This window comes from Misgurnus anguillicaudatus, chromosome 14, assembly GCF_027580225.2.
Source record: "Misgurnus anguillicaudatus chromosome 14, ASM2758022v2, whole genome shotgun sequence".
In the NCBI taxonomy this organism is placed as follows: Eukaryota; Metazoa; Chordata; class Actinopteri; order Cypriniformes; family Cobitidae; genus Misgurnus; species Misgurnus anguillicaudatus.
In genome coordinates, this window is record NC_073350.2 from 11,935,778 (window position 1) to 11,948,367 (window position 12,590).

A 12,590-nucleotide genomic window follows, 5' to 3' on the forward strand; every position below is an offset into this window, starting at 1 on the left:
TATATGGCCATTTTGCGCTCTCACTGTATGGTCTATCAGCAGATCTCACATTTAGAGGAAGTGATGGGAATGCTCGGCTTCATTACCTTTTGAAATGTGCTTCTAGTTGGATTGCTGTGTTGGGTAATTGCGGCTTTGGATGTGAACACGATGCAGCATACATACTAGAGTATGCAAGCGCTCACATGTAGATTGAAAGCGGTCCTGTAGTTGTTGGTTGGCTGGTGGTGCATTGCTATGGAGTTGATGTGGTTGTCTTGATGGTTGGGAGTGTGCCTGCGGTTGCTTAAAAGTCTTTGTGATATTCTAGAGCTTAGATATATATAGAAACCTATTTAATTTTATCATATAACTCTACTTAAAAAAAGTAATATTAGCCCTTCTTAAAAGAGGTAGCATTTATTTTGATGTACAAACTTAAGATGGTTCAATGTATAATAGGTTTTAGGTGTTTTTAACTACTGTGTATCTACATAATATACCCTATAGGTTTAGGGATGGGTTACATTAAATGTAAGTACAATGTAACAACATAATCCTTACATTTAGTTTACTATGCAAGTATATACATAATAACATGTGACCCTTAAGATTTACATGTCAAACCTTACACCTGAGTTTTTTTCAAATCTTTATTTCTCAGTTTGAGAAAATGCCTATAATCCACCTTTGAATCTGTCACATTTTTTGGGAAAGTTTTGAAGAAAATACTTTTTAGTGTTAAAATTCCTAGTGTTAGAAATCTGTCTTTTGAGCCACATATACTTCTTTTCCAACCGGGATGGCTCCATGTCGGCACCGGAGCAGCTCAACCAGACCTCGTGTCCACCAAAAAGAGAGCTGGGGCTGAAACGATTCATCGAGTTACTCGATTTACTCGATTCAAAAAATTCCTCGAGGCAAAAATTCTGCCTCGAAGCCTCGTTAAATTCCTATGACGCGCACTACACGCGCCGAGATCTGATTCACACGGACCGTTGTTCAATGTTCAGGAAGCACATCATAGCGCGTGGTACATTTTGAATTTAGTTGGCGTGATGGCGGAGCGAATATGTCCATAAACGGCAGAGAGAGAATGTCTAAAGTTTGGGATCATTACATTATCATTACATTCAGCATCTGAACCGAAAACATCCACTGCTGTTTCACCAAGCGTCGATAAAACAAGGTAACGTAGCTTCCGCTAATTTTAATCCCATACTGTATTTGTAGCGATGTCGTTATGCGGTTTGACTAGATATGATGTTTAGCTTTGATGTTTTTAAGTAGTAAACGTATTCACGTTCAATTGCAGGAGAGTATAGCTTAAAAAAGAACCCCTTCACACACACGCATTCACTTTACAGGTGTGTACCAAAAAACGGCACCACAGTGCAATCATATATGGGCAACTTGTAATCTGACATATTTTGTTCAATAATAATAATCTCTGTCTTATTGGAGTTTAGCATAAGGAAGTTATTCTCTCTCACGCGAGTCAGACCGATCGCGCAATTCATCACATATGCTTAAACTTTTATGTAGCCACGCAACAATAATTTCAGCATGCATTCACTGTATACAGCAGGACGTGATGTTGTGATTTTTCGAACGGATTCTTAACCTAAAATGTACCACAATGCAAGTGATGCAAACCAAATGCAGCGTTCTATTGAAAAGGAATGTATTTATTTCTGCCGTACCAAAATGCAATGAAGCAACTGAACGTCTGACTGGGGTGTCACTCTTCCTCACGCACAGAACGCGTGCGCGCATACACACAGGTTGTTATCATAGCAAATAGGCTAACCCCAGAAATGATATATTATATGTTAGTAGCCTAATGGTAAATGCTGCAAGTGTAGAAATGTACATAAACCAGATATTTACTTTGATGTCAGGGCTAGATTACAGCATGAAACCTGTTGTGCATATTAATAAATTAAAGTGTTATATTGTTGGCACTGGCACTTATAAACACTAAATGGGTAATAAATAGGCTTATTTTTTGGAGCCAAATACCTTTGTTTTTTTTTTTAGAAATAAAAGCCAAATGCTTGAACATTTTACAGCCACGTCATTTTCGTTAAGCATTATTTGTTTTGGTTGTTTAAAAACACATACAAAATTTTTATCCGATTATTCGATTAATCGATCGTTTTAGTGCTAGATTAATCGATTACAAAAAGAATCGATAGCTGCAGCCCTAAGCTGAAGCAGTATGTCACCAGTGACGAGAATCGCTCTGTGTTACATTATTACACTTTATTAAACGGCTCTTTAAAATGCTTGATTCTGATTGGCCAATCGTGACATTCCAAGATTCGTTCTTCTCAGATAACAACCATTCAAAACAAATAACACACGGTAACACGGATGCTGCAAATTATTTTGCAGGTACAGTTTAATATAACACAAAATTAAATATAAATGTCTTTTACTGACATATATGACATTATATTTACAAATGATTAACCCTTATGTGTTGTTTTTATTTGTATTTTTCTTTTCTCAATTTAGCCACATCTTTCCTTATGTTTTAGCAAATTGAATGATTTTTGGTGACAAATCTAATATTGACAAATATCTAATATTTGGGTGTTTGTGACTTTTATGAAATCATGCATAAAGACACAGTTTGAACAGTTATTTGTACTATGAACTCTGACGCTTTTAAAAATGGCGTTTGTTAAAGTTTCGTCTGTGGTGAAAGCTCCGCCTACTGATGTCTCGGGTTTGCTGTTTTGAAAAATTTGGTATGTTTTCCAGTGCCAGCCCTGGTGGAAAAGGGGCAATAGAGACTCTGAAGATTCATTCACTGTATATATCTACAGAATAACTCAACTTGGAGAGGTTTCAAGTTATGGAAATTAAGTGATTTCAGATAAAGCGCTAAATATGGCAGCCGGCAATAGATAGCAGCTGAATTGTTTGGAGGTCAGGCACATATGCTGTAAGCAATAAAATACAAGAAATGATCAAACTGAATCACTCACAGTTGCATGACAAGGTAGAGATGTGATTTACTCTCAAATATGTCCTCCAGGGTAACTATGTTGGCATGTTTAATCCTAAAAGAGACAAAGAGAAGAAAATATAATTACATGTTATCTTAGCAACAAGGTGCATCCATACTTTTGCTTCAATCAAACAACAAACAAAATCTTCCCAAAATGCCATTTAACATCTGAGACAGCTTGATACAAAAATGTAACAGTATGTATTGGAAGTAAGCTATCATTGAGTTGCATGTTACGGCATTCAATTGGCACAGTAGGCCATTATACACATGCAAAACTGTTAGGGTAGAGCTGAAGGTGCACAAACATTTATGCATTTGTTTGGGGTTTGCATCACAGCTCACAACAAACAGCTTTAACAATTCTGTCCTCCTGAGAACTGATCTGACACCAGATCTCCTCTGGTCCAGACGAATCTCTGCCAAAACCTTTTAAACGACTAAACTGATCCAGAGACGCTTCATAAATATTTACAGAGGGGGCGGATCTGGAATCGGATTTCCTGCTGCTATACTCTGAGATGTGATGTAAATATGAAACCAGGTTTGAGTGCAAAGAGAATGAGAGGAGATCTACAGTATAGCAAGAGAGATGGGCTTGCGGTCTTGCATCTGGACCCATCAATTGTCTGATGTTTATTAACATCTACCAGCAACAACATAATCATGCAGCTTAGATTTCAACACTTTTTAATAAAGCTACAAAAACTTTTATCTCTCTATCGAGATCTCTTTTTAGAACAGGCATGCCACGCATGTCCTAAAATGTAAAGCCAAAACATTTTGATCGCCCCCCTGGTGACTGGCTGCAGTATAGGTCATAAGCCCCACCCTCTCTATGTAAATAAATGAAAGAGAATGAGCCTAAAGCCTCGAGTGTAGTTCGTTTTTTTACGTCAGCCTTGCAAAGCATAGTTTACATAAACGTGTACACAGATGTTTGACGCATGCGCATTGTGACAAAATGCAATGCCTCTCTGGGGCTACATACTACATTTTCCAGTACACACTTGAGCAATCTACGCATACCTAGTGTGCGTGGTTACAAAAATCCAACAGTGCAGACCCTCATGTAGGGATGGGACGATTACCGGTTTCACGATTAACCACGATAAAATGTCCTGACAATATTATCGTTTAAAATGTAATTGTCATTACAATCGTGTTCGATTAGCGTGATTTTGAAAACTTGCGGTAAATCCTGTCCAGCCAGAATCAGTTTGACGCAGGCGCGCACATGCAACATACCGGTAGTTTTTTGCACAAGAAGCCATTTAAGGGATAATGTATTGAATTCATTCACGGTAAACTTATTAGTAAGATTTATTTATTTTTTACCACAGAAATAATATCAGGGACATGAAATATTAAATTGTGATTTTCAAAAATAAAACTTTTTTTTTAAATGTTTTAGTGTGTGTATCAGTTCTTTTTGAACATTTCCATCTCATTTTAACAAAACCATGATAATATTGATAACCTTGATAACTTTGGTTACTAATATCATGATATGAAATTTTCATACCGTCCCATTCCCTACCCTCACGTATGCGTTTGAAACAAAACTATACTTCTAGTTTAACGGTGCAATATGGGACTTTAAGCAGCATCTAGCAGTGAGACTGTGAATTGCAACCAACAGCTCAGTCGACAGCTCACCCCTCCATTTCAAAACATGGTGAAGCTATGGTAGCCGCCACAGGACAAACACTTTATCGTCTGAGACAACGTAGTAACAAAACGTGATCTAACAGTTTGTCCGTTTAGGGCTACTGTAGAAAAATGACGGCGCGAAATTTCCATGTAAAGGGACCCGCACTGTATGTAGATAAAAACGACTCATTGTAAGGCAATAAAAACAATACAGTTCATTTTGTAAGGTCTTTATAGACCACTGATAATATAGTTATGCATATTATAATGCATTTTTTCAAGAGATCCTTCTAAAAGTCCCACATTGGACCTTTTAAATTTTAGCTGCAATGTCGTGCCGAACTCCAACACATTAGAGTTAGTAGATCACCGGCACCCACAGAAGCATTATCTCTTTTTATATGCGACCCAGAACTATTTTGCGCTGCTCTTGGTAGATTGTGTTGGTCATTATGGAAATCAGCTGTTGCGCCTGTGTTAAAATTTGCGCCTTTTTATTAAGTAACCTGCAGATATTATATTACCACTACTATTTGCACTTTTTGGATTTGCTCTCTCTCGCTAATTTGCCCCTTTTAGTAAATCTGGCCCTAAGTGTTTGTTTTTCCTAATAAGTTTGGTTTAAAGAGCACCCATTTCATTGCTAAAAAAACCTTTACTTTGGGGTATTAAGCCTTTTGAATATCGTTAAAGGACATGTTTGGTATTTTATACTTAAAGCCCTGTTTTCAGATTGTTTATGATGAAATAGAACGGTTTTGACTGAAATTTGGACATATGATGCTGGCCCGAGAATTTTCGGGGTGTTTGTTCTTTCACCTCCCACCTCTGCAATGGGTGTATAGGTGCACAGGAACAATCCTTCCTAAAATGCATTAAACTTTCGTTTACAAAGACGTGAAACTCACCAAGTGGTCAGGGGTGTTCACTGATATGCTTACACAAAAATCGCTGCAAAAGATGCATTCCAACAGGTTTTATCGTAGTCAACTCCATTGACTTGTATTAGATGTGCTGTGAGGTACGGTATTACTCCGCGCCGGGAACTTTGTTTCTATTCTTGTAATTGGCAAACGCGGATTATCGCCACCAACTGGGCTGGAGTGTCTATTATTCAAGCTCTAATCGAAAGAATATACTGAAAAACACCTGAAAATTCTCGGGACAGCATCATATGTCCAAATTTCAGTCAAAACCGTTCTATTTCATCATAAACAATCTAAAAACAGGGCTTTAAGTGTAAAATACCGAACTTGTCCTTTAACATGTACTTATACACACTTACACGCCAAAGGAAATGTAAAATCGAGAATCGCACCATAGGTACCCTTTAAGTTAGTTAAAAAGGGGTGTGGTGACATGATCTGTGCATTTGTGATGGAGTCAAACTGGAATATGGGCGGGAATTTGATACCACGCCTCCACTTTTAATCAGTACTGCGCAGACTTGGGCTCCAAATGACGACATTGGCGCAAGAGGTCGGCAGCCATTTTTGGGATTTCATTTTTCTACAGTGGAAGTGTATGGAGATGTTTCCATCTCTTTTTACGGTCTATAGACGGTTTCAGCCGTAACAAAATAAACACGCGGCTTTTGTGGTCATCACGCAACTTCAGGTAAACTCTGCGAAGAATAAATGACAACAAAGTCCTTTTAAAGTAGTTTATTTATATAACAAGCAACATAAACAATATGTAGATTACATAGGAACCCAAAACATGTTATTTTTGACGAGGTATTTGTTTAAGAGTTCAGTTTCAGCAACTAGTCAGACCATTAAACAAACAGAAACCAGAAGTAAAGTTCGGACCAGACGCTTACCGCGTCACCGCACGTGCGTCCGATGAAAAAGTCTATAGCTAGTTTGTATGTAGCTATTTTTTATGTAGGTTGTCAAATGAAGCCAAACTAACATTACCCACAAAATCGTACCATATCGACAGCTTTAATGAAATATATTCATTGTTCACCTAGACCGTTTTAAACACAGTTTTTAATGTACTTGCACAATACCGTGTTTGTTCATTTTTAACTACAAGTTACAGATTGCAGCTTTAATTAAAGGGGAAGTTAAAAAGTTTGAGGGAAAAGCATGTTTTGGTCAATTCTTTAAAATGTATCATTTTAACATCCTTTAATTTGTTTAAAAACATATACATTTATATATATATAAAATATGCTTCTTTAAAATGGCTCCCCTTTTGAAGAATTACTCATATTTGAAACACTATTGAATTTATTCTGTATTTTATATACACCTGAATCTTATTAATGCTGCAGGCCTTTCCAAATGACTCAAAGTAAAGTGAACTTCACCAGAAATCCCCCGATCGGTGCGAAGAACCCAGCGTAGGGACCCTCACAGACCAAATACAGTCTCTGACACGGGCTTCTTTTCCCTCCCACACCATTGTTTTCATTCACATCCAATTAAAAATGCCATCTGCTCTGACTAAAGCCGGCGAGGGGGTGGATTTTGTATTAATTCAGTGCAAAATAAAGCATAGTTAATGAAGAATATACAAAGTCGCATCTTCCTCGATAACCTTTCTGCCTTAACTGCCCCCACAACGGTCAACATCTCAGCGTCGTGTGTGTGTGTATACATGTGTGGGCTCTAATTGAGTCGAGCGGTGGAAGCCCACAGACCTTCCGCCGGCAATACGGCACGATGAAGGCACCTAGATGACTCATTGGTATACACTCGCCCTTCTGCTTTCTCTCCTGTCAGCGACACGTCCACCCACTCCCCTCCCTTCTCTCTTTCCCCTTTCAAGCGAGCGGGTTGCATCGTCCTTGCCTCCCTCCGAACGACACGCCAACCAGACCTACGCAACTGTGGGCAGTCAGATATGGCACGACTCCAAGCGAACAACTATTTAGCCTTTGCAAAAGACCTTGTATTTGCTGAGAGGTGATATGAGCGGCCCTAAAGTATGTCAGGCGAGAGCCAGGCGCTCCGGTGTGCGAGGTCAGCGAGTTTGTCTTTCCTTAAGGATGTCTCGTAGGATTCGCCGTGACATAATCCCAGATGCTTACACAATGCTGGCAGGTTCTTTCGGACATGTGCGAACTCAGGTTGCTGTATTTGGGGATTTCTCTAATGACTTATTGTTAAAAAAAGGTTCACAAACCTACCTAGTAAGCTTATATATGCTCACTACAAGCTGTTAAAACTATGCAACGCTAACACTGTGACGCCTTAATCATAAAAATGCATAGCAAATATGGGATAAAGCAATATCTTGAATTATTGTGGATATTTAATAACATTTGAGTATTTATAATAGGGAAATCCCCGATGCATTTAGGGATTAGTTTCTTAGCAAAGGATTTATGCAATGCTGGCTTAGAAAAATCTTAAGTCAGCATTGCATAAATCCTTTGCTGAGGAGAGCTATCTTTCTATGTTTTAAATTCTATGTGTCTTAAACAGAAATAAATGAAATGCATGTATTTTTTTCTTTTTTGATGCATCCTGCCTTCATCCAAAGGCATTTAGTGCCGACAGTAGCATTGCTAAAAAACGTGACTTTCCTCATTCACACGTCTGCTCTGAACTCTCACTGAACGCTGCGCCTATTCGGCCGCGGTAACCCGGGCAACCCAGACACTAAAAATAGCTCTGGCTTCTCCGGCTACAGTCATCCCCACAAAACTTTCTGATTCAAATGGTTTAAACATGAGATTTTTAATACAAGCACAAATCACTCACTGTCCTCTCTGCTTCTGAGATGACACAGCTGTTACAGATAGACTGAAAACTTCATGGACTTTAAAACTCAGGGCCTGACCGTGCCCACAGCTAGTAGGTGTTGATATTGCGTGTGTAATCCGTAAATGAACTGAAGCAGCTATATAAATGACTCACTTGTGGAGCACGGCGATCTCATTCTCGATGCTGTTCTCCTTCCCCTCCAGAGCTTTTTTCGGGATGCACTTTATCGCCACGAGTTTCCTCGTTCTCTTTTCCTCCGCGAGCATCACCTCGGAGAAAGCCCCGCTGCAACATATGACCAAAATAACCAGAATTCAATGAAAAGCATGCAAATAGAAATGAAGTCTGTAAAGATTGTTGATGATTGACAGATCTTTACAGTGAAGGTGAATGATGGGTCAAGTATTGACATGTTTCAAGCATACAATAAGAGACATGTGATATTAATTTTTTTTCAATGTTTCATACTGTATGTCTTTATCAGCTGGGTATGTGTTTCCCATACATTGATTTATTTGTGGTGGCCCACCACAGAATCAACACTGGCCCCCACAAATAGAATTTTCATGATTGCCATTTACATTTTTATTTCACCATTTAAAACGGCTTAATTCGGCTTAAAATATAATTTGATATATAATACAGATCAAATACAGATCAAAGAGTAGAAGTGAAACTAGATCAAACGCAAACACGACATGATGACGTCACATATATGCTAATTAGCGGGTGACGTCATCACCACCACAGTCTCCTCAAAATCTTGTGGGAAACAATCTAAATCCACAGTATCACTGGGCGAAAAAATTTATCCGCTGTATATCAAACATTACATGATATGACTATCTAACACTGTGCAGCAATATTGCTTTCAGTCCTGCATCATGCCTGGTTAGGACATGGAAAGACCAAAACAGTGTAAGACCCAGGCCACCATGAACGCATTTTTTATAGCGAGAGGCTCTTTTAAAAATAGTTTTCTATTGGCAGGTGAGTGTTTTGCGCCCAGGGTCCCTTAGCCGTCTGCTTTGGCTTGCATTTTTGTAGGAGCGCTCTGAGCGCCTTTAGCCTGCATCACAAATGGCGCACCTTATGTGGACTTGTGATCTAGAGCACTTACAATGCCAGCTGCATGCACATTTGTCATTTAAAGGGACACTCCACTTTTTTTGAAAATAGGCTTATTTCCCATCTCCCCTAGAGTTAAACATTTGATTTCTACCGTTTTGGAATCCATTCAGCTGATCTTCTATTCTGGTAGTACCACTTTTAGCATAGCTTAGCATAATCCATTGAATCTGATTAGACCATTAGCATCACGTTCAAAAATAACCAAAGAGTTTCAATATTTTTCCTATTTAAAACTTGACTCTTCTGTAGTTACATCGTAAAATGTTTAGAGCAATATGGCTAGGAACTATACTCTTATTCCAGCGTAATAATCAAGGACTTATGATATTATGCAGTGCCCGAAAATAGTTCTCTTGGTAACTTTCAATAGCAGGGTACTTTTCCGGTCACTACGTAATATCATTGCACCTACTGCTGCCATGTTACGGCAGCAAAGTCCTTGATTATTACGCCAGAATGAGAGTATAGTTCCTAGCCATATCTGCCTAGAAAATCAAAATGTTTAATTTTCCATCGGTCTTAGTACACGATGTAACTACAGAAGAGTCAAGTTTTAAATAGGAAAAATATTGAAACTTTGGTAATTTTTGAGCGCGATGCTAATGGTCTAATCAGATTCAATGGATTATGCTAAGCTATGCTAAAAGTGGTACCGCCAGACCCGGAGATCAGCTGAATGGATTCCAAAATGGTAAAAATCAAAAGTTTTACTCTTGGAGAGCAGGGAAATTAGCTTATTTTTAAAAAAAGTGAAGTGTCCCTTTAAGGTTTTAAAAAGGGTGCTCATGAGCACCTCCTTTCAGTCCAAAGGCGCCCTTAATGTGCACTGTTCCTGAGCCCACACTCTTCCCGATACTTAAAGAGCCGTTACGTCACGAAAGTGCTTATGAGTAGGAAGACCAAAGTGTTTATGGCAATGGTTCTCAAACTTTTCGGAGTGTGCCCCTTTTTGCGTAGGGTGCATTCCACTGCGTCCCCCAAAGAAAATTCATGAATGAAATCTGAATTAAACAAAACATATTAAATGACACAAATGTAGTGCTCTTGGTTGGTAGCCTTATTTTTCTAAGGTTTGATTACACAGAATATGATGAAGTAATGTATTTTATAAAATGCCATATAAAGGGGGCCAAACATCTTCTGCCCCCCCCCAGATTGGAACCACTGGTTTAGGTTGCCATTTGGGACAGTGCACTCAACTCTGAGTAAAAATGCACCAGTCATTCACTGTTTTTCTTGTCCAATTGAATGAATGAAGAGGCGGGCCTTCTGCTGAGGTGACTGCAAATATGTGAGAGAAACTTTTGGTGGCTCGTTCAAGGTCAGAGCACCTTTTGTTTGTACATATTAAAGTATCGGCTATAATCACTATAATCTTTGACTGGCGGACAGCTGATTACAGCTAATGTAATACCTGCTTCGGGTGTGACTTTTAATGGTTTAACAGGAACCGTTTTTTTCTAGATCTCGTCTTTCAAAGTGACATTTATGATCTATGTGCTCTCAACAGAACTTCCATAGAACTTTTGAGAAGCAGAACTACTTTAGATCCTCCAGATCTCAATCGCGCATTTTACGGGTCAGTAAAAGTCGAGAAAAACAAGAAGCAGATCTTACAGAGCTTCTCTTAGGAAGAACCGCAATGAAAGTTCCCTATCAGAGTTTATGGACTTCTCCAGCAAAAGCTAAAGTACATAAGTGCAAATGTTTTTATGAGTATCTACCTCAGGTGATTTACATCAACAAGTCAAACATTTACACCATTCATGATGAAGTCATAAATCTACACAAATAAAAAAACATATGCACAGTTAAATGTTCAAAGGCATCAGTCCAACTCCTGCCATGACTATTTAAAGGCAGTAAAGAGACAAGAGAATGATGTTTACATTCCTAGGAATCACATTGGTGACAACTAACTAGACGTTTCTGTCCCAAACAGTCCCACCTTTAAAATCAACTCAAATAACACAAGGAAGAAATGCTGTAATAAACCACAAGCTTACTTTCTTTACATTTTACCACTTTACATTCTAGATTTCTATTTTTACTTTAATCCTATTATTTTTGTCATTTTAGATTTATCACTATCTCTATTTTTTACTGCAGAGTCTGAGAAAGCTGGCCGGACCTCTATAACTTCTGTCCATAGAGTTCCACAGAACCGTATAATTTGTTAACTCAGCTCAAGCTTGCTTTTAAGTATCTAAATAGAGATAATTCGCTCTAATCGTGATCGTACCAATAAAAGGAGTGATGACAGATTCGATAGCATCAACAAACCACTCTGTTCAATATTTGAAATGAAGATGAACTGTGGCAACAGATCCGGCCAGACACACCTCATGCTCAGTGCAGGTATGAAGGACAAACACTGATATGATAGTCTGTATGTGTGTGTGTGTGTGTGTGTGTGTGTGTGTGTGTGTGTGTGTGTGTGTGTGTGTGTGTGTGTGGCCTTAGCACATGACAAGAGAACAGGAGAAGATTGTAAGCTAAATGAGTCATGCTAAGCCTACGAGGACAAAGTAAGAGAATGTATCCCATCAGCCCTGCAACCTGCATTTAGTCAATCATGTACAGCAAATGCTAAACAAGTGCCTACACACAACTATACATTAGAGATGCACCCAATGTTTGACAACCGAAATTATTTGGACGAAATTAGAAAAAAAGATTTGATGTTAATTTTACCAAACAGTGTGGTTTTTGATGACGCAATCGAAAACCAACCAGTGTAGAGTGAGAGGCAGCAAACATGTCGGTGAAAGCATTTTAAAGAGTCAGAAAAAGATGCAAAAATATATGCACAAGCACAAACAATGAGAGATTCATGTAATAGATTTACATTTAGTCATTTAGCAGACTCTTTTGTCCAAAGCGACTTACAAATGAGGTAAACAATAGAAGCAATCAGATCAACACATGAACAGCAATATATAAGTGCACTGGAAATAGTCTCATCAAGTCTAACACAGTATACATAGCCAAGGGTTGGTTAGTATTTTTTTTTAGAAACGTTCAGATAAAGAGAAAGGAAAAATAGTAAGTCCTATATTAGGAAGTGAGGTAATGGCGATGGGTTTTTA

The 12,590-nt window shown here is 38.5% G+C and overlaps 1 protein-coding gene across 3 annotated transcripts in view; it reads right to left on the bottom strand.

Moving 5' to 3' along the window:
- Positions 1-12,590, bottom strand: part of camk1b (calcium/calmodulin-dependent protein kinase Ib) — a 66,464-nt gene that overhangs the window by 17,282 nt on the left and 36,592 nt on the right. For 2 of the 3 annotated variants that reach the window (XM_073875872.1, XM_073875870.1), the window contains exons 3-4: positions 8,524-8,655; positions 2,975-3,050 (exon numbers count right to left, since the gene is read on the bottom strand). In XM_073875872.1, the coding sequence (XP_073731973.1) occupies positions 2,975-3,050; positions 8,524-8,655 (208 nt within the window). The remainder of the gene's footprint in view (positions 1-2,974; positions 3,051-8,523; positions 8,656-12,590) is intronic. The other variant, XM_073875871.1, reaches the window with a different exon arrangement.